General features: G+C 59.4%; 9 protein-coding genes and 1 non-coding gene across 10 annotated transcripts; 5 read left to right on the forward strand and 5 right to left on the reverse strand.

Annotated features, from left to right (window-relative positions):
• Nucleotides 1–524: 524 nt before the first annotated feature.
• Nucleotides 525–1,772, reverse strand: EHS24_007934 (uncharacterized protein; the record flags this gene model as incomplete). The annotated part of the gene is made up of 6 exons (XM_028623265.1): nucleotides 525–610; nucleotides 670–832; nucleotides 1,033–1,077; nucleotides 1,161–1,217; nucleotides 1,257–1,299; nucleotides 1,534–1,772. 6 exons carry the CDS (start codon nucleotides 1,770–1,772, stop codon nucleotides 525–527), a joined length of 633 nt encoding a protein of 210 aa, XP_028476198.1.
• Nucleotides 1,773–2,007: 235 nt separating this feature from the next.
• Nucleotides 2,008–3,606, reverse strand: EHS24_007935 (uncharacterized protein; the record flags this gene model as incomplete). The annotated part of the gene is made up of 10 exons (XM_028623266.1): nucleotides 2,008–2,068; nucleotides 2,229–2,335; nucleotides 2,495–2,652; nucleotides 2,702–3,176; nucleotides 3,232–3,245; nucleotides 3,295–3,301; nucleotides 3,343–3,391; nucleotides 3,431–3,441; nucleotides 3,481–3,541; nucleotides 3,581–3,606. The coding sequence occupies 10 exons, from the start codon at nucleotides 3,604–3,606 to the stop codon at nucleotides 2,008–2,010; spliced, it is 969 nt and encodes a 322-aa protein (XP_028476199.1).
• Nucleotides 3,607–4,153: 547 nt separating this feature from the next.
• On the reverse strand, nucleotides 4,154–5,090 carry EHS24_007936 (uncharacterized protein; the record flags this gene model as incomplete). Its single annotated transcript, XM_028623267.1, has 6 exons — nucleotides 4,154–4,201; nucleotides 4,240–4,341; nucleotides 4,467–4,485; nucleotides 4,522–4,543; nucleotides 4,588–4,605; nucleotides 4,688–5,090. 6 exons carry the CDS (start codon nucleotides 5,088–5,090, stop codon nucleotides 4,154–4,156), a joined length of 612 nt encoding a protein of 203 aa, XP_028476200.1.
• Nucleotides 5,091–5,467: 377 nt separating this feature from the next.
• Nucleotides 5,468–6,218, forward strand: GRX5 (monothiol glutaredoxin grx5; the record flags this gene model as incomplete). Its single annotated transcript, XM_028623268.1, has 6 exons — nucleotides 5,468–5,497; nucleotides 5,576–5,626; nucleotides 5,683–5,781; nucleotides 5,880–5,956; nucleotides 6,016–6,086; nucleotides 6,136–6,218. 6 exons carry the CDS (start codon nucleotides 5,468–5,470, stop codon nucleotides 6,216–6,218), a joined length of 411 nt encoding a protein of 136 aa, XP_028476201.1.
• A 194-nt stretch (nucleotides 6,219–6,412) lies between these two features.
• EHS24_007938 (uncharacterized protein) lies at nucleotides 6,413–8,428 on the reverse strand (the record flags this gene model as incomplete). The annotated part of the gene is made up of 4 exons (XM_028623269.1): nucleotides 6,413–6,764; nucleotides 6,809–7,290; nucleotides 7,330–8,097; nucleotides 8,186–8,428. The coding sequence occupies 4 exons, from the start codon at nucleotides 8,426–8,428 to the stop codon at nucleotides 6,413–6,415; spliced, it is 1,845 nt and encodes a 614-aa protein (XP_028476202.1).
• A 739-nt stretch (nucleotides 8,429–9,167) lies between these two features.
• On the forward strand, nucleotides 9,168–9,275 carry EHS24_007939. Its single transcript has one exon. It is a non-coding gene; the product is annotated as a tRNA-Gly (tRNA).
• Nucleotides 9,276–10,251: 976 nt separating this feature from the next.
• Nucleotides 10,252–11,409, forward strand: HEM2 (Aminolevulinate dehydratase; the record flags this gene model as incomplete). The annotated part of the gene is made up of 3 exons (XM_028623270.1): nucleotides 10,252–10,260; nucleotides 10,308–10,333; nucleotides 10,392–11,409. The coding sequence occupies 3 exons, from the start codon at nucleotides 10,252–10,254 to the stop codon at nucleotides 11,407–11,409; spliced, it is 1,053 nt and encodes a 350-aa protein (XP_028476203.1).
• A 180-nt stretch (nucleotides 11,410–11,589) lies between these two features.
• BUD16 (putative pyridoxal kinase) lies at nucleotides 11,590–12,944 on the reverse strand (the record flags this gene model as incomplete). Its single annotated transcript, XM_028623271.1, has 4 exons — nucleotides 11,590–12,310; nucleotides 12,365–12,476; nucleotides 12,532–12,816; nucleotides 12,878–12,944. 4 exons carry the CDS (start codon nucleotides 12,942–12,944, stop codon nucleotides 11,590–11,592), a joined length of 1,185 nt encoding a protein of 394 aa, XP_028476204.1.
• A 907-nt stretch (nucleotides 12,945–13,851) lies between these two features.
• On the forward strand, nucleotides 13,852–15,734 carry EHS24_007942 (uncharacterized protein; the record flags this gene model as incomplete). The annotated part of the gene is made up of 3 exons (XM_028623272.1): nucleotides 13,852–13,975; nucleotides 14,029–14,102; nucleotides 14,238–15,734. The coding sequence occupies 3 exons, from the start codon at nucleotides 13,852–13,854 to the stop codon at nucleotides 15,732–15,734; spliced, it is 1,695 nt and encodes a 564-aa protein (XP_028476205.1).
• A 386-nt stretch (nucleotides 15,735–16,120) lies between these two features.
• Nucleotides 16,121–19,304, forward strand: EHS24_007943 (uncharacterized protein; the record flags this gene model as incomplete). Its single annotated transcript, XM_028623273.1, has 8 exons — nucleotides 16,121–16,140; nucleotides 16,190–16,349; nucleotides 16,721–16,856; nucleotides 17,196–17,312; nucleotides 17,438–17,891; nucleotides 17,986–18,357; nucleotides 18,409–18,574; nucleotides 18,876–19,304. The coding sequence occupies 8 exons, from the start codon at nucleotides 16,121–16,123 to the stop codon at nucleotides 19,302–19,304; spliced, it is 1,854 nt and encodes a 617-aa protein (XP_028476206.1).
• Between the last annotated feature and the right edge of the window lie 499 nt (nucleotides 19,305–19,803).

The following is a 19,803-nucleotide window of genomic DNA, read 5'->3' on the forward strand; positions in this document are numbered from 1 at the left end:
GGCGAGTTAAGAATATATGGACGATCCCTGCAATTAGTAAATATAATTCTAAATCCAATTACAAACGCGTCGTTCCCAAGCCAAGCCGGCAAATGGTGGAATCCTGGATCGACCACCACTGCTCGCCTCGAGCTCCCTGCACCCTGGCTCTCATCGGCCACCTGCGCCACGCCAGGTTCCCGCCGCTGCGGCCGTGGTGGTGTGAGAGCCGGCGCGGCTCCGTGAGCGGCAACTGTGTGGTGTGGGTGCACAAGCAATACATGTGGAGGGTTTGAACGGAGCCATCCGACACAGAGACCAGAGATACGATGGACGGCTCGTGGGTGAAGCGGGGGGTGCATCTTGGGGACTCTACAACGCCCAGGCGGTACCAATCCATCCACATGCCACCGCGTTGTGCGCCTTCTGGGGATGTCTCTTGGGAACGACGCGTTACACGTTTCGCACGCATTATTGCTGGCCACTACAGCCTCCTCTGTCTACTGTACGCTACTGTACAGCCCAACCTCGTCTGTTCATTCCATTTACTGCCTCTTCTTGATGCGAACTGGAACGTTGGGAGCTGGGATGAAGCCCAGGAGACCAAACACGAGCGTATACACGGCCGTCGCTGTTTTGCACATGAGCACACTGCACACTGTCCTGCCCACCTAGAATGAAGCAACTCACCTCCAGCCATGGCGCCCATGACACCGAGCCCAGGCTTGACGTTTTCGACGTTGAGGGCATCGCGGATCGCGTCGCGGATCGGCCCTCCGGGGACAGGGTTCGCGGCATGGCTAAGCGCGCAAACGAGTAGCGTCCATCCGAGGAGGATCGAGGTCGTGAGGGCCTACGGGACGAGTTAGCACGTTCGACGCGTGTTGTCAGGCTGCAGGACGTCATCCCCAGCAAGTGCGGTGCACATGGTGCTCTGTTTGCTATATCTCGGCATACGACAGACGCTCCTCGCTGCACGAGATCCGCATCACCGCAGCACCGCAGCACGTTGTGACCGTCGCCAACGTGCCAACGCGAGATCTTGAAACTCACTGGCACAATGACGCGAAGTCGACGCGACGCTTGCCATTTAGGGTACTGTGGGAGGCGTGAGCACATTGTTGTCGTGAGATACGTGGCAGTGAGGGCTACACGAGTCTGGCCGCCGTGATGTCACTTACATTGGGGATGTAGCCCCTCACCCATGGAAGGAAGAGCGTAAGGTAGAGGAAGAAGACCTGACGTCAGCTTGTGCAAAGGAGAGGACAGATACGCACAATAGTGAGCCCCTGCAGGCCAATATGAGCCTTCAGCATGCGCCTATGGTGTCAGTATCTCGTGGAGTATCTCGTGGAGTATCTCGTGGGGATCGTGCACATCTGTTCTTGCCGCGCGCGTGGGGGCCAACGTTGAGAGCCTGCATTTGTCCCCAACCGCGCTCGCTGCTGGGGCGCCAAAACACACGTTTCCCCACCATTGTGCGCATGTGCGATCCTGTCGCGGTGGCGACTGACAGCGACCGCATGCGTCTTGCAAGCATGCTGAGATACTCACTTTGCCCATCCATCTTCGCCGTCAAGAACGTTCTCGGCAGCAGCGCGCAGGTCGAGCCACCAGATGCCCGCGGCACCGGCAGCAACGTACTTGCCGTGCTTGAGGAGCGCGAGGACGATACGCGTTGGACTCATCCTGGAACGACGACGGTCCACGGCTGCCAGTGTGCTCTGCGACTGGCGACGCTGGCGTGATGGGCCCGGGACTGGGCCTGTGGACGAGGGTTGGTCTGTGGCCATGGTTGTGGAGATGGTGGGGTGTAGGTGGATGGATAGAGCAACAGACAAACAGGAATTAGGAACGCGCACCGGCCCCCATGCTTGTTGTCGGATTTCAATGTTGGTTTGGGGTGTACGGCCGGAATAACTGCCCACGACGCTTTTGGGTGTCCATTGACGTCACACACAGGTCGCGAATAACAACAGCAAATAACAATGGGTATCCTATACACGACTGCATATGCAAACACTATCTCTACCAGACCTTGAGGGGCTCAGCCTGCTCGTTCGGCTCCTCGAACACGTTGATCGACCACCTACGCAGTCAGTCATGCAGCCACTGTCGCTAAAAACGTGCGCGGGGACGCCGGCGGCGCGACAAAGGGCTTGTGGGCAATGGCCCCGCCCTGACGACGCCGCACCACCACAACCAGTCATGGTCTTTGTCTTTCCCAACCACGTCCTGCGGAAACTCACTTGGGGTTGTACTCGCTGGGAGTGTTGGCACGGACACGGTGGGCCTTGCCCCACGCGCTGAGCTCCTCGTAATCAGCGTCCGAGAGGTCAAAGGTCTCAAAGTTGGACTGGGCGGCGTCAGCAAGGAACCGGAACACACAAGCCCGACAGTGGCGGGAGATCGACGCAGCCGAGTGTCACCTCGTTCCGAGGCTTCCGACCACACCAGATCCCCATGTGTTATCTGGGGCCGAGATTTCTGCATATTTCTGATTCAAGTGACTCACAGCAATGCGGGAGGGGGTCACGCTCTTGGGGATGACACAGAAGCCGCTCTTGGTGGCCCAGGCAATGAGGACCTGTGCAGGCTCCTTGCCGAGACGCTTGGCAATGTCCTTGACGGCAGGCGAGTCAATCACGCGGTCCTTGCCGGTAATGTTGTTGCCTGGAATGTCAACGAGTAATCTACAGAGCAGTAGTGTCAAGACACGTACCGAGGGGGCTGTAGGCGGTGATCACGATGCCCTTCTGCTTGCAGTACTCGAAGAGCTCGGGCTGGATGAGCGAGGGGTGGGCCTCAATCTGGTTCATGGCCGGGACGACGCCAGTGGCCTTGATGATGGTCTCGAGCTGGGCAACGTTGAAGTTGGACACACCAATCGCGCGGACCTTGTTGGTCTCCTTGTAGATGCGAACAAGCTCGGCCCAAGTGGCAGCAATACCGGGAGCCTCAGTGTCAATGGCGACCGACTTGCCGTCGGCGTTCTTGGGGGCGAGCTCCGGACCGGGCTTGAAGGCGACAGGCCAGTGAATAAGGTAGACGTCAAGGTAAGGAGTGACGAGCTGCTTGAGGGTGGTGTCGAGGTCGGCCTCGACGAGCTCTGGGCGGTGCGAGTTGTTCCAGAGCTTGGAGACGATGGTGAGGTCCTCGCGCTTCACGTTGCTGTCACGAATGATACCTTCGGCAACCTGAAAGTCAGCTCGGCGACGAAGGAGTGGAATATGAGCTCTAACGCCAACTCACCTCGTTCTGGTTGCCTGAACACAAGAGTCAGTTTGAACTCTGGCGATTATGGCAGTAACATACCGTAGATCTGCCCGTTAGCCAAGAGTTCACCCAGTCCCAGTAGCTCACCAAAGCAGCGTCAATGTGACGGTAGCCGACCTTGATGGCCTCAGCGACGCTTCTTGTCAGTACCTTTGTCTGTTCGCAAATAGCTTACGCCTTCTCGACCTGGGGAAGTCAGCTTTAGGCCAAAGGGCTGTAACACACCTCTCCGGGCGCGGCCTGCCAAGTGCCGAAACCAATCTGGGGCACCTTGACGCCGTTGTTACTGCCAATGTTAGCTTTCCGGGCGGACGGAGCAGCTTACAGAGTGAGAGTACGACCGAGGGACATTGTGGATGATGAAGCTAGAGTATGTGTCTTTTGTGAAGATATGAACGAAGAAGAGATGGAACAAGATCGAAAAAGCAACACTGTCTGGAAGGCCAAGATGCGTGGGGGGTGGGTATGGTTGGGGGTCTCGACGACGCGACAGTCCAGGGTTATGACGTTTTTTGGTCGCCGGTGTCATTTGCAGGCTGGACGTTGCTGACTGCCGCCTGGGCCCTGTTCCGGGTGTAGTCTCGGCAGCTGGGCCAAATCGGCAGTGTTCCCCAACGGCCAGCGGCCAGCGACGGGTTCAAGCGGCTAACAACGAGGTTGTTCCATGCAAGGCCAAGCAGGGTATGAACCTCGGCGCATACATGGCAGCCATATGGACATCTAAGTAGGTCTGGCAACTCTGACGGAAGGACGGGCGGCAGTTGACGGCGGTCACCGATCGGCGACCCCCATTGGACGCGCATGCCTGGCGAGGCGGCCGCCGCCGGCACATGAAGCGGTACGTTGGGCTGCGGCGACAGCCCATGTGAGCCCATGTGAGACTTGGAGAATGGGGGTTTTAGTCGTGGTAGAACTTGTTAAACTTCTCCACAAGTGCAGAGTCGTCCTGACGGTCAATGTTTATCGCAGAAGGGTGGAACGTACGCGGTACCGCTGCTGGAAACCGGTAAAACCCTCACGGAGGACGAGGATATCCTGCTCGGGAGCCTCGTCCTTGAGGATCAACCTGCGGGCCTCGGCGTAGCGCTGTGGTGAATGAGAGATGCAGCGAAGGACGGGAGAGCACGGTGTGACACATTGTTGGATGAGTTAAGAGATGGCGAGTCAGTGACGAGCTAGGACTCAGGAGAACTCCAGCTCTAGCGACTCACACGAGCGGCCTTGGGACCCCTTCCATTAGCACTGTATCGTACATCAAACACTCACCGGACTTGGGACAGCGCACAGTCTGGCCGTCAGCAAGGCGCACGTGAAGGCATTAGCTGGACTAACGGAATACGATCTGGGGCACTGGTCTGTCAGCTTCGGGCGAAGGTTGAGCAGCTAAGAACGGGTGCCACGGCTCTGCAGCCCGTCTGCACCACACACTCACCGTCCTGGGCACGCTTAACGAGGTCATCAAGGCTGGTGATGAACGAGTCGCTCGGGTAGTTGGCCGCGCCGACAATGTTTCCACCCTGCATGTCAGCTTGGCGCCTGCGTACTGAAGGACCACTAGGCAGACACTGTGATTCACCGAACAACGAGAGGGGAGGATGTACAAGACTGGAGGCCGGTTGGACATTGACAACCACGGCCGTTTGTTGACATGGACTATCCCTGCTTTCCCCGCACTGTAGCACAACATCTGCACGCACTCCGCGGTCACTCACCGCAAAATCGCTATCCCGCACGTCAATCACTGCCCATGAGCGGAACGCGCCTCCGGGGGCAGACTTGAGGATGGCCGCCAGCTCGGTCGCGGAGATGTACCGGAACGCAGGTGTGAGGGACATGGTGTGGAGCGAGGAAGACGGTTGTGCGCGGCTGATGGCGATATGAGGCGCGATCTGGAGTAGGGAGGTGGAATCAGACGCTGCAAGTCGCACCGATGGTGCAAGAGCTATTCCTTTTGGCCAGTCTATTGTTTCTGATACATATGTTTCTGCCTTTCTACTGTGTGTCCCATGCATGCTTGCGGTCATTGCTTGCTGCTGCATAAAGGACGCGCATGGGAAACCTCCACCACCGGCCACCACGCTGGTGGGTCCGCGGGACCAATTGAATGGCTCTGGAATTGTCAGCTCGCTCAGCGACTCGGATGCGGGCGGCAATGTTCGGACGCTCACCAACACCTCTTTGGAAACACAAATATCTCCCATCCAACCCAACCATGTTTGCCCGCGCCGGCCTCCGCACACTCGTAAGCTGACGTTCTCTTATCTCAGCTGACAACCAGCACGCCCTCCCCCGCGCCCAGGTCGCTCGCGCGACTCTGCAGCTCGCCCAGCGCCGTTCGCTCTCGGACGAGGCTCGCAAGCTGATTGACGACGTTAGTCACCCACCTGCATGACGAGAGAGAGACAAAGTACTGACAGCTGGGTCCAGGCTGTCAACAAGAACACCCTTGTCGTGTTCATGAAGGGCTCGCCCGAGGCCCCCCAGTGTGGTTTCTCGCGCGCTGTCTGCCAGATCCTCGAGGTTCAGGTATGTGTTTTTGCTTTCAATCCCGCGCACATCGGCTGCCTTCGGGGTCGCTTTCTCAGCTAGCGCGGACAAGGGGAGGTTAGCTGACAGACTCCCAGGGTGTTCCCCGTGAGAAGATCATGTCGTTCAACTGTCTCGAGGACCCCGAGCTCCGTGAGGGCATCAAGGAGTACAGGTGAGTTGTACCCAGCTTTGGTGCCCGGCTGGTGACACAGAGCTGACCAATGCCTTCAGCGACTGGCCCACCATCCCCCAGGTGTACGTCAAGGGCGAGTTTGTCGGTGGATGCGACATTATGATCTCGAGTGAGTTGGGCGGATCCCGTGAAGTCTGAGGCACCAGCTGACACTGCAGTGCACCAGTCGGGCGAGCTCGAGAAGCTCCTCGTCGCCGAGGGTCTTGCCGAGGAGCTCCCTCCCCTTGCCGAGGAGAAGTAAAAACATCTTATACATATGCACATACCACTGACTTTGAACGCGCTTGCACTCCCCTCTAAAGCGCACACACTACTCCCTGCACCAACATGTGACAACGTCAAAAATACATGGCACATAACTTGTTATCTACATCTCTCCGGTTCAAAACTCTCACATGCTAACGCAGTTCACATCCGCCTCGCCCTGTCTCTTCTTCAAGGGAGCACCTTTGTCACGACTCCCAGCACCTTGGTCTTGGCCTCACGCAGCAGGATGAGCTGGCCCTCCTTGACATACTCTGCGTGCGCGATAAACTCGAACACGACCTTGGAGCGGTCGCCCGTACGGATCAATCCGGAAGGGTGGTCGAGGCTGACGATACGAACCGACTGGCGAATGGCGCCGCAGTGGAGCATGGCGGTGTACTTGGGCTGGATGGTGCTCGAGTGGTGGAGGACCATGACCATGCCCTCAAACCTCATGGTGGCCTTGGGCGGCGTCTCAGTCTTGGCAACCAGCACCATTCCCTTGCGAGCCTGCGGGCGGCGTATTCGCTTGAGCGCGACACTGGAGGTGTCAGTTGCGAACTGCTACAGGGATCTGCAACTTACGCGACGCTCTGACCGGCCTCGGCACTGTCGACCTTGGCGCGTTTGCGCTCGATAGTCTTGACCATGGTGGGGAGAAAATGACCAAGCGAGTCGGGACCGAGGAGGACCTGGTCGTTGGACTTGACCGATCCCGCCGTCACCACTCCGCTGACAACAGTGCCGACGAAGGGGACGGAAAAGACGTCGCTGATCTGGAACTCGAAAGGCGCGTCGACCACGTACTTGTCGTCATTTTGCGATGACGGAAGGCAGTTGAGGAACGTGCGCACGTTGTCAATGTTCTGGCCCGACACGTTCGAGACCATGAAGACGGGGCAGATCTTGGAACCATTCGAGAGGGGACGCGAGAGCAGGCGAGCGCAGTCGACAGCCTGGCGCTTGTTCTCGACGAACACGGGCACGCGACGGCACCCGGGGCTCTTGAGGACTTTGGTGAGCATGGTGACGGTTTGCTCGAGGATGTTTGGAGGGGTCATGTCGGTCTGATGTTAGCTAAGCCTCTTCAGTAAACAAAAGCTCACCTTTGTGACGCAGACGGCGATGGGGACGTTGAGAGCGAGGGCCACGCCGAGGTGCTCCTTGGACATTCCTATCAGTCCAGCATTTCCGCCGACCATGAGCATGACGTAGTCGGGAGCGCAGCCAGACAGGCCGTAGAGGGTGGTCTTGAAGTAGCGCTCGTGGCCGGCCAAGTCGATAAACGAGACGACCTTGGACGCGCGTTTGCAAATGGCTTCCCAGCTCAGCTTCTCTCGTTTTGCTCCAGACGCCTCGCCTTCCGTGGACGGGAAGATGGGCTGGCCAGTGGTGCTGAATCCGAGAATCTCGCCGCCGACAGACGACGTGCGGCCAGACTCAATCTCGTGAGGGTGGCGGAAAAGGGCCACACGCGCCTTGCCACGACCGTCATCGAGGGTACCGCGCGTCAAGACGCCTAGGGTGGTGGACTTGCCGGCGTCCACATTGCCCACAACGGCCACGCGCACCTCCATCACTTCCTCGACGCCAGCGGGCCGTAACCTCACGAGCCAGCATCCAAAGGGGCTGTCGGGCTTGTCTTTTGGCGCGTCGCGGTACAGCTCGGTCACGTCAGCCTTGATGTCGGTGCACGTGGCGCGGAGGCGCGTCACGGCCTTGTCGAGCTGCTCGACAGTGACGGGCTCGCCGGTAGCACCCTCGGCGTCGTCTGGGTGCGTTCCGAGGGTGATCATCACTTCGCCGTGGCCGCGCAGCAGCGTGGATGCAAGGTGCGCCTGAAGCTTGTCGTCATCGCCGTTCACCAGAAGGTCCTGTCAGAGGGTCAGCGGATCAGCGGCGGCGGCGGCGGCGTAGACAGGGATGGAGTGGGGGCGCGGGGCACCAGCCCAAAGGACGTACCTCGACGCGCACCGGGATGGCATCCTCCTCGGGCTCGCGTTGTTCGTCAAGAGAAACCTTGGCCTTGACAGGGGACGTGGGCTGAGCGGGGTGCTTGGTGTCGTGCTTGATATCGTGCTTCTTGCCGTGGTGTTTGGCTTGTTCGGCGGCGGCGTGGGCCTCGCGGGCCTGCGCAATCGCCTGGCGCTGCTTCTCGTGCGAGAAGTTCTCAATCTCGGCCTGGAAGGAGCGCAGGGTTGTCATGTCGGATACGATATGAGCGTTCTTGGACTTGATAGGTCGGTGGAGCTTGCTGTATCGGCGTTGTTGATGAGAGAGCTGGCAGGCAGCCGCGACTGGACACCTTGCTGCGCCCCTCACGCGAAAGGAGGTTGGTACGAGGGGGAAGGAGTGGGTAGGTGGCAGATTGGAGTAACCGAGCCTGCCTTATAGCTGGCGCGGGACTGGGCGAGGTGGATGGGATTCAAGAGGAACGAGTCGAGTCGCGAACGAGATTGTCATGTAATGAACGAGGAACCAACACCAGCGACAACGGCGTCACTGGCAGCCACGTGGGTGGCGGTTTTGGTTCCGGGTGGCAAACTGCAACGCGATAGTGGCCACTGGAAATAGTGGTGACGCCGCGTCAGTGTCCCAGTGTTCAATGCGTCAGTGCAATGTGGCCGTGCGAGTCAATAGCGAGTCGAGGAAGAGGACGACCGGGAACGAGTAGAAACAACGCTGTTCTGGTCGGACCCGTGGGCGTTGGAATTCTAGAAGGCCGGGGCAATAATATTCATCTGGAGGACATCAGTCGGGCTCGAACTGAAACATTCACCGCTGATCATTCACGTTTCTGTGTGTATCTCGACGCTCGGTCTGCTTCTGGGACTGATCAAAAGTTGTGCGGATACCCAGAAATGAGGTGATCGTCGTGGTGTATGCTATCAATCGATTGCGGGCAGGGTTGCCGGGGTACGCCCAAAATGGTACTGAGCATGAATGCACCGTGGCGAAATGGTAAACGCGCAGCACACCCAATTGCCTGAAAGGGCCAATGACCAGTATGCTGTTCCTCCTGGGAATGGGGGATCAAAACCCTCCGGTGCAATTAGCTTTTGTGCTGCTCGAGTCACTGTCCAGAACAGATGTTGCTTGCATGCAACAGGGCAGCGTCACAGAGACTGCGAGTCTCGCAAAGTGAGCGTGAACCGGCGACTTGCGATGACTAGTGGCGTGGCAAGCCCGCGGTCAAGTTTCGAGCCGCGCCTGACGCTCTGTAAAACGTCTTGTACGGTTTGACAGTAAACCTCAGAACATTTCGGTTCCAACCCCATCCAGTGTCCTGTGGGGCAACATACTTGTCTGAAGCTCGTCGTTGGTGGCCCGTATCTAAAATATATGTATGCCTAGCCTTGAGGGGTAGTGCGATAAAGCCTCCGCGCATTGTCCAGAAAGGGCGCAGCTTGTTATGGGTGCGTCGCCACGATCGCCACAACTGTTCTTCCTGGGTCAAGTGAATGAGTCCGCGATGTCGCCACACAGACCCCAGCTTTACAGAGGTGTAGACCCGTAGATCAGAACTTTACGGGATCCTTGGACTGTGGGGATGACAAGGAGGGCCGTGACAGAAATCGACCGACCCCCTAAACCATGGTCTCACGGAATCCGCATAGGCAACTTGCAACGGAGCGAGAGGGTGGCTCGGCAATCAACCATTTTGACAATTTCGCCACAGAGCCTCCGTGATCCATGGCCGGCCCGTGGCTAGGCACACAGGACAGGACACCATATTTACATACAACCCCATGGATATCTTTACCCTCTTTGATTGCTCATCCTGTCTAGACCACGAGTGTGCATGCGTCCATGTTGCCTGAGCCACGAACGGCCCACGGCAATCGTCACAGACGAAACGGCGTCCACGGAACGCCACAGAGCCGGTTGTCTCCGAAGTGCACAGCGGAGTCAAATATTGTGGAGGAGAGAGCATGTGGTCGGTCGTTCCATCTGGGATACCTGTGTCCTGTCCATTCGAGTCGCGCTCTTGCTTTGTCTCTCTCCTTCATCAAACGATAGAATAGATCATGTCTTCAGTGAGTGCTGCGGCTGATGTCCGGGACAGCACGTTAACGACGCGCAGTTCACAGTAGCTCCCCTCGAGATCAGGTGCGTCCCTCTTATCCGCCTCGGTCGCGTTCCTGCCCACCTACTAACCCCACACCAGCTCGGTCCTGCACGGCGGCTACCACCACCCCGTGGCTCGCAGGTACCAGAACAATGGCCGTAACCTCACCAAGGGCATGTTCATGTACCCCATCTTCATCTCGGACGACCCCGACGCGGAGGAGATTGTTGCGACGCTTCCTGGCCAGAAGCGCTGGGGTATTAACAAGCTCGAGGGCTTCATTGCTCCCCTTGTGCAGAAGGGCCTGAAGAGCGTCATCCTCTTTGGTGTGCCCATGAAGATGGAGAAGGACGCCCGTGGCTCGCCTGCCGACGACCCCCAGACGCCCGTCATCCTCGCTCTGCAGCTCCTGTCCAAGAAGTTCCCCCAGCTCTTCCTCGCGTGCGACGTCTGCCTGTGCGAGTACACCGACCACGGCCACTGCGGTATCATGTCCGAGCTCCCCAACCCCTTGCACTCGAACATGCCCACTCTGGACGCCGAGAAGTCTGCTCCTCGTATCGCCGAGGTCGCGCTCGCGTACGCCAGGGCCGGCGCGCACTGCGTCGCCCCCTCGGACATGATGGACGGCCGTATCCGCTCCATCAAGCTCGCCCTCATGGAGAACGGCTACGGCAACCGCGTGACCCTCATGTCGTACGCCGCCAAGTTTGCCTCGGGCCTCTACGGCCCCTTCCGTGACGCCGCTGGCTCGGCGCCCATGTACGGCAACCGCAAGTGCTACCAGCTGCCCCCCAACGCCCGTGGCCTCGCCCGCCGCGCCATCAAGCGCGACGCCGCCGAGGGCGCCGACATTCTCATGGTCAAGCCCACCCTCCCTTACCTCGACATTGTGTCCGACTGCGCCACCCTCGAGCCCGACCACCCCTGTGCCGTCTACCAGGTGTCGGGCGAGTACGCCATGATCGTCGCTGGCGCCGAGAAGGGTATCTACGACCTCAAGCAGATGGCCTTTGAGACCTGCGAGGGCTTTGTCCGCGCCGGCGCGAGCATTATCCTCTCGTACTTTACCCCCCAGTTCCTCGACTGGCTGGACGAGGAGCGCACCGACCTCTAAACGGAGGTAGAGAGTGGATAAAAATCAGCAGTTGTGTTTGATTAGGTTTGGCATGCATCACTATTTTATTTGTACAGGTGTATGCTAGCGGTGCGCGCACTATCGAGGAGCGCAGCACCCACTTTGGTGAGAGAATGGGTGGCACCTTCTACCGACAACATGCCATTGTTCAATTTTATTTTATGCCTTGCCAAGCTTGACCGCGTCCCAGTCGACCTTGACGCCCGGCCAGCCCTCGCCGCCGTCGACGATGAGTGCGCGTTCCTGCACCACACGCATCTCACGCAGCCGCATACGGCGAGCCTTGCGCTTCGGGTCGCTGGGGTTGAGTGGTGGGGCGTCGTCGAGCTCTGCGTCCGAGGGAATCACCGAGTCGGGGTTCGTCTCGCCTTCGTGCAATGGGCGAGGAGTGGCCGTGCCCGACGCGGCGACCGTGAGCGAGTACAGGTGCGTGCGGAGCAGAATCTGCTGCACTGTCAAGAGCGCGCGGGAGACGGCGTGCGCCAATGGCGGCAAGGTGGATTTTGCCTCTGGGTGGTTGTAGTGGCCGAGGACGAGGGCCGAGAAGAGGTCGCCGACGCCGGAAAAGTAGCCGCGGATGGTAGGGAGCGCAAACGCGTGTGTATCCAGTGTACCGTCCGACTTGTACGTGCTGGCAAAGCACACGAGCACCTCGTCGTCGGGCTCTCCCACGCCAACAGCGTCGTACCATGGTGGGCGGGCGGCAGGGAGCAGGCGTGTGTAGCTTTGGGGAGGGGCGGGCACGCCGATGGACGACACGAGGGAGATGGGGAGGGGGATAGACGACACAACCACGTGCGGGACACCATAGGTGGTGTGCAGGGCGGTCAATGCTTGGTGGAGGGTCTCGAGCGAGGTGATCTTGACATCGGACAACAGCCTGGATGTTAGCCGCCGAGCTCGGCGACTCCGAGAGATACGAAAGCAGACTCACTCAGTCTCAAACTGGTTGGGGGTGATGATGGTCGCGAGCTTGAGAAGGTCCTTGTACACTGGCACAACGTCTGGGTTGACGTACAACCCCGTGCCAATGTCGCCCATGACAGCTGCGGACAAGTGTCAGCCGATAGGTCCCCGATTGGAACGGGGGTTGGAACTCACGGTCCAGAAGATAAGTGAGCGCTTCGCCGCCGTCCTTCTTCATGCGCTCGACCTGCTTCCCCACCACGGCCAGCGACTCGGCTCCCGGAATGTATCCAGTCAACACGCGTGCATGGGCGACGAGGCCGTTGGTAAACAGGCCCTCAAAGATGGCCGTGAGCTGTTCGGGCGTCGTCTTGTGTCCGTTCGTGTGCCCGTATCCTGTGTGGTTGGAGAACTGGACAGTGTTCACCACGTCCACATCATATCCCAGCATTTGGAGGGGGAACGTGGCCGCGCGGTTGCCTTTCAAACCGTCAGCAACGCGAGAGAGATCCAAGCGTTATTGATATGGATAGCAACGTACCGACATAGCCGCTGACGACGTGCGATTGGATCGAGAGGATGCGGTTGGGGTCGAGAGGAGCGCCCATGGTGACAGATGCGGTCCAAGATGAAAAGGTGGGGTATAGAGTGGTGTGTGCCAAGATGCACACACACAAGTGAGCTGGTCCGAGGCAAGAGAGATAAGTGCAAAGAAGCGTCGATTAACTCGGTCGTCCAAAGTGGAGCCCACCTCGTCGAGTCGGGTGTGACTGGTCATTTCGGAATTCCACAGGTTTATTTGCCGGCGGTAGCCGATGGGTGGATCGGGTATTAGCGGGACTATATTATTTTCTAATCACAATACAAATGACGGCCCAGCTTTCGCTTGTAGCGTGTAGCATTTGGCGTGTGGAATGCAGAATGTGGCAAAAGCCCCCATCAGCAAACAGCCCACAGCGCCCAACAGTTTGGCACACAACTTGCAACTTCCGAGTTGGCAGCTTGCCAGCAGTGGATAGATCGATAGATGCGTGTCTTGCCTGAGCTTGTGCGTGTCTCGATGCCGACGCGTGCTTGGTATGCATTCACATGTCAGATGTGGCAACGTATCTCAAAGATTAGTCAGTCACCGCAGGCAGGTTTACGTAACTCTTTTCTGGGCCAGCTTTCCGTGACGGGCTGCGGACGCCGCACGAGCAAGATCGCAAGAAGAGAGCTTTTCTGGCCCTTTCCCTTTCCCTGTTCACTCCACCTAAACGCCTCGATCGTCATAGAGCAAAAGGGCAGCGGCCACGGGCTATAACGGGCGAGACCACACATTTACAGGTGCAACAACAAACCCGCGCGAGCCGTCACACAAGCGTCGAACGATTGGTGTCACACATCTCGCATTCCATCGCACTCTCTTCTCGTACTAGTCCATCCACATCGCACCACCCCTCACCTACCTACCACACGATAATGTCTCTATAACCATACAACACACACTCCTCTATAACACACACCACACCAAACATGTCATCCATAGCCTCCTCACCCACCATCCCAGCAGAATTCGTCTCGCACTCAATCTTTCGCCCCTTCCCAACACCACAGTCATGGCACGCTAAATTCTACCTGGGCTTCCTCCAAGGCTTTGGTATGTTGCTTATCAGCTAAGATCATGGTTTTGCGGAGCTGACATCGTCCCAGGAGCAGGCATCATTGATGGCTGTGCCAACTTTGGCATTGCCTATGCCATGTATCACGGCCAGAGCGACGTTCGAGTGAGTAGCCGTGTTTGTCCAAAACTGTGCACGCTCCTCCCGCTGTAACCCTCTCGCACCATCCTGCGTGTCTCCCCCGGTTTATTTCCTTGCTGTGCCAGCAACCAAAAGCAGCATGCTGACGGCCGTTCTCAGATGTGGGTGCTCGCAAAGAGCACTGTCGCTGGTGACCTGGGCGTGACGCCGATTATTCAATGCCTGGCGTCAATGCTCATCACGTCCACCTTGGTTCACACCGACCTTCACAACAAGGCGATCCCCCCTCTCCCCTTCGTCTACCCACATGTGGAGCACCTCCCGGACCCTCGTCTGCTCTTTTTCAAGATTTTCGGCCGCTGGAGGTCCAAGAAGAGCGACCCAGCCGCCACTCTGGACATTGACAACGAGAAGTCGCAGGCCGCCCAGATTCGTGGTTCAACCAGCGGCTTCAAGTACTACTACTGGATGCTTGTCCGCTTCATCTTTGAAGGCACAGAAATGAACATGCTTGCGGCACGCCCGGGCGTACGCAACTGGTTCCTTCGTGTACTGTGGACCGCGGCACAGGGTGCGCTGATCGGTATCGTCTTTGGCTTCCCCTGCTGGTGTCTGGCAATGGTCATCCTGGGCCCCATCTACGGCACTGAAAACATGGGAAACAAATGGGCACCGCAGGCCATCAAGGCAGTCTACGGCGCCATTGTCGGATGGATTACCAACCCCGTCATTGCTGCTCTGGCCCTCGGCTCCCAGGCTGAGCACCACCTTCTGCTTGTTGCAAAGGACGAGGAGGCTGGCGAGGCCCGGACCGCCGATGCCGAGTCCACTGCGAACCCTATCACCACGATCCCAGAGGAAGGCGAGGCGCCTGGCTCCACCGGCCCTCCCTCCCCATTCCTCCGCCCATTCCGTGCCGCAACGGCAGGCTCATTGCTCACTCCCACCGACTCGCCCAAGCGTTCCCGCTCCAACACTGTCAACTCGACGCGCTCTCGTTCTGGATCCATCTCGTACCAGCCTAGCGTCGGTCTTACTCCTCAGCGGTCTCGTTCCGGCTCGGTCTCGGTTCGCCCTCCCCTCACGGCCAATGCGTCGTTCATGGAGAAGATTTCACCGCCACCGGCTCTTGGCCGCACTGGTCGCGAGCGTGGTCTCACTGTTTCGTCCTACATGTCCAGCACATCGTCCTCGTTCTCGTACGCCCTCGGTGGCACCGGTGGTCGTGCCAAGCGCCAGCGCTCCAACACTGCCGTCTCCACCAGCGGTATCCCTACGGGAGCACTCAGCAGTGCCAGCACGGGCCGTCCCGTCTCCGCTCACCTGGCGACCCCGGCTCGTGGCGCCCAGTCCCCGCCAGCCGAGTCACCCATGCCCCTCACACAGCCCACGTTCCGCCGCGAGCGCACCCATTCGGATGTCGCTGGCGGTGCTCATCACCAGGGAATCGTCGCCAGCGGCTGCGACGATGAAATCGTGCCGATCGAGCACTCGGCGACCCAGCGTCCGGGCTTTGACGTCTTTGGTCAGACCCAGAGCACAGGCGTGCCCGTCCTCGCCATCCAGCGCCCGAGCATGGAAGCGACCCGCGACAGCATTGACCAGCGCCGCCGTGTGGACAGCTTTGAGAGACCGATGGACAAGCTCAAGGAGTAAAGGACCGCTGTCGCTTTTGCCCCGTGTAGCATACCTGTAGACATAGCTACCTACCCCTACCTACGTACCACGGCCATCCTATAGAACCGGGTTTAATGTAATGCATCGTGCTTGTCGCTGTGTCTGCAGTCGACAAGCACGCACTTTTTTGCTTCTCCCAACACGTGATGGATCGCCACTATGGAGTCGAGTGTGTCCCCAGGTGCCTTTTGAAGCCGCGCGACGTCATTGGCGGCAAAAGCCACTCGCCGCCGCCGGCGTCCATCTCATCTCGGAGACCTTTCAGTCCTCGCAAACTCACTTCCATCTCCCATCCCATCTCCCCCCCCGTCCTCTCTCTTCGTTTCCTCCTTTCCCCAACCACCGCCCAGGTCTCCTCGCTCAGCATGGACGCGGGGCCATCAACGTCAGTTGTCACCCTCTGCGATACTGAATCCGAAAGCTGACATGCACAGGTCCCTTGACACCACTTCGCTCTCCGCGTCCTCGGCGGTCATCGCGGCCAACGCAAACACAAACACAAACACAAACACCCAGCCCCTCACCCCGCGCCAGAGGGAGAAGGCGCCGCTCGTGGCGCCTGGAGCGGTCACGTTCCCGCCCGGAGTCGACCATGTGCGTGTCCCAGCTGAGCGATGGGCATCGGGGTGGAGTGGAGAATGGCTCAACAGAGACAGGGGGTGGTGGTGGAAACGTGCCGCGAGGAGTGGGGCCGGCGGGGTGTGCTCGCCGGCCATGCGCTCCGCTGCACTGCTCGATGGCGTGTGCTTCACCGTACACGCCGGAAGGGGTGCGGTACGATGCGATGCGTCGGCACGGTCGTGTACAGACATCGTGTTGCTCTCGGACTCGGCACACACGTTTCCTCCACTTTTCGTCGAGGTGTCTGCGATCTGCGACTCTTAATTTCCCGACCACCACGCCTCCACCTTCCCGTCTGCCCCTCAACTGATCACTGAACGCCGCCCACTGACATGTGAACACAGGAAATCACGTTGCTGATCAGCGATTACCTCTCGTCGCGCCATCCGCGACTCGCCCACGTCCTCGATGCCGAGCTGGGGCCGGCACGGGACGAGGCTGTGCGCGAGGAGATTGATGCTGTGGAGAGGGCTCTGCTCGGTGAGTGTAGTGTGTGTGGTGTGTGTGGGAGAGATCCGTCGTCGAGGGGCGGTGGGAGAAGAAGGAGAAGAGTGGGAGGACGGAGGTGGGGGACGTCGCTGGAGACGTCGCCATGTCGACCGCAACGGTCGGCGACGGCCAGGTTCACGTGTGCGAGGCGACAACCTGGTCTAGCCTGGAGCCTGGCTGCTCTGAAACGAGGCTAGCCGAGAGATGAGGCTTCCCCACCTGCTGCGGATGATGGTAGTGATGTGGACGGTCTACTCTCGACCCTTCCTTCCCCTCTTTATATGAGCCACAGCACCGTCGCTTAGCTTAGCAACGATCGCTGACTTATAGATGGCGACTTTGGATCGATCGAGGGGCTGCTTGCGCAAGGGTGGCTTGGTCCTCAAACGCAAAAGGCGTTCCTCTACATGAGCTATCGCCAGCAGTTTCTCGAGTACATTGACAACCGTGAGTGTCGGACCTCGAGCTCGGCAACTGGCGGGTACAGCCACCCAGATGCCATGCCCCCCCACGTGCTGCCCCACTGGAGGGGCGGCCACCTCTGTGCGCGATCATTGCTGACTCATATTCAGGCGAATCGCAAAAGGCGTTCAACCTGCTACAGAAGCGCCTAAAGCCGCTCGAGCACTATCAGCCTGTTCCGTACGACTTTTACTCGCTCGCGTACCTCACCTCGGCGTCTACGGTGCACGATGCGCCCGGGCTGCGCGACTGGGCGGGCGCAGGTCCAGAGCGGGAGCGGCTGGTGCAGATGTGGCGCGAGCTCACCGAGGGCCGCCGTCCTGTCGGTTCTGGCGACCTCGTCGCGCCCACGGACCGACTGCTCACGCTTCTAAAGCAGGCTGTGGCTTGGCAGGTGCAGAATGCCCGACCGCGCGGTGCGGGGCCCTGGGCAGTGCCTACGCTGCTAACCGACTATGTGCCGCCAGCCGTGCCCTCGAGGCTCGAGCGGCTCATCAAGGGCCACCGCGCCAACGTTAAATGTGTGGATTGGCTGTCGGACACGCTAGGCGTGAGCGGCTCAAGGTGAGTCTGTGACGTGGGGTGGGCCGTAGTGGTGCTGGCGGTGGTGGTGGCGATGGTGTGCGTGCATGGGTTGCAGGTGCTGACAAAGAACAAGTGACACAACACTGCGTATCTTCTCGGTCGAGGATGGCGTCACCCGCCATGTCCTCACGGGCCACCAGTCGCGTGTGTGGGACGTGGCCGCGTCGTCGAGTGGATCGCTCATTGCGTCTGGATCGGGCGACGGCACCGTGCGGATCTGGTCGCAGCAGGGCGACTGCCAGAGCGTGTTGGCTGGTGACGGCGGCGACATTTACAGCGTGCGCTGGCAGCCCTGGCGCGACGACATGGTTGTCGCTGCGTGCTATGACAGGATCCTGCGACTCTGGGACGTCGAGGCCGGCAAGCTTGTGCGCACGTTCTCGGGCCACGCGCAGAGCACGCTTGCTGTGGCGTTTGACCCGACAGGACGAGTGATCGCATCTGGGTAAGCACAGTACAATACGTGGCAACGAGCGCGTTCTGACCAACCCTACAGGTCCAAGGACAGACACATTAGGCAGTGGGACACTGTCGGCGGCGTGTGCGTTCAGACCATGACTGCGCACCTCGGCGAAGTCACGTCCGTCGAGTTTGATCTCGAAGGCAGGTACCTCCTCGCAGGGTGCAAGGACAACTCGAACCTGCTCTACGATCTCCGCATGGTGAGTCCTTCCTTGCTCTTGGCCTCTCTTAGCATTCCATTCCCAAGCTGTCGGGGGCGTGGCTGGAGTCTTTGCATTCTTGGGACAAGTTTCAGCATCAGCCACCTCGATCCTAGGAATGTCGCATGCAGCCCGAAAAAAACGCGACGCCGACGCCGACGCCTTGTTCAAGGCCTGGCTTGCGCTTGGACGCTCCCCTGTTTTGGCATACTGTGTGGCGCCGCCGGGTTTTCGTTACTGACACGCACTCTCCCCTTCCCCCCCGCAGCAACGCAACATTTACAGGTACACGGGGCACCAGAACACATCCAAGAACATTATCCGGTGCAGCTTTGCGTCGCCGTCGAGCGGGCTCATCGCCGGCGGGTCCGAGGACGGCGTCGTGTATCTGTGGGAACGCGAGGGCTCGCCCGACGACTCGAGCATGCGCTTCCGCGACGGTGAGCGCCACGGCGGTCGCGACAGCGGCATCTCGACGCCCGCGGGTGCCGGTGCCGGTGCCGGTGCCGCGATCACAGGCTCGGCAGCCGCATACTACCCCCCACGCTCGTTTGCGCGCACCAGCTCCAACAGTACCTTGGGAGGCACGGGCACCACCACCACCGTCCGCCCGCTCAAGGTGCTCGCGGGCCATGGCGCCGGTGCCGTCTTTGACGTGCGTGCGCGCAGGGGCACGCTGCTGAGTGCCGGCGAGGACGGCGCCGTGGGCGTGTGGGGCGATGAGGAGTAAGGCAGGGGGAAGGGGGGGGGGGGGGGGGGGGGGGGAGGGAAAAGATGAGGAGGGAGGGAAGGAAAGGAGGAGAGGCACAGTTGTGACGTTGGTGTTGTCGTTTGTTGACTAAAACATCGCCTTGGTGACAACAACAAACCACAACAACAACAGTTCCGCTGGTATCCTCCGATCCTTCCGGCAGTTGTTCTTGTACCTCTGCAAAACCCTTCCGGCAGTTGTTCTTGTACCTCTGCAAAGCCCTTCCGACAGCCATTCCAGCATGTACAATGTTTGTGTCCGTTGTTGTTTCTGTGTTTCCGGGGGCCGGGGGGTTTCTTCGTGGCGACGTGGATCGATGGACGGGACATCAGCTGCCACGGCCTTAACTGACCCCAAGTGATGTGCCTTTGCCGTTGTGAAGGAGGGCAAGGATGCCGGCGGTGACTGACTGACACTACTGACATGCCGCGCGAGACGCGACTGCGAAACCCAGTCTTCGCTGGGGGTATGAGGGTAA

This window comes from Apiotrichum porosum, assembly GCF_003942205.1.
Source record: "Apiotrichum porosum strain DSM 27194 chromosome Unknown scaffold_6, whole genome shotgun sequence".
In the NCBI taxonomy this organism is placed as follows: Eukaryota; Fungi; Basidiomycota; class Tremellomycetes; order Trichosporonales; family Trichosporonaceae; genus Apiotrichum; species Apiotrichum porosum.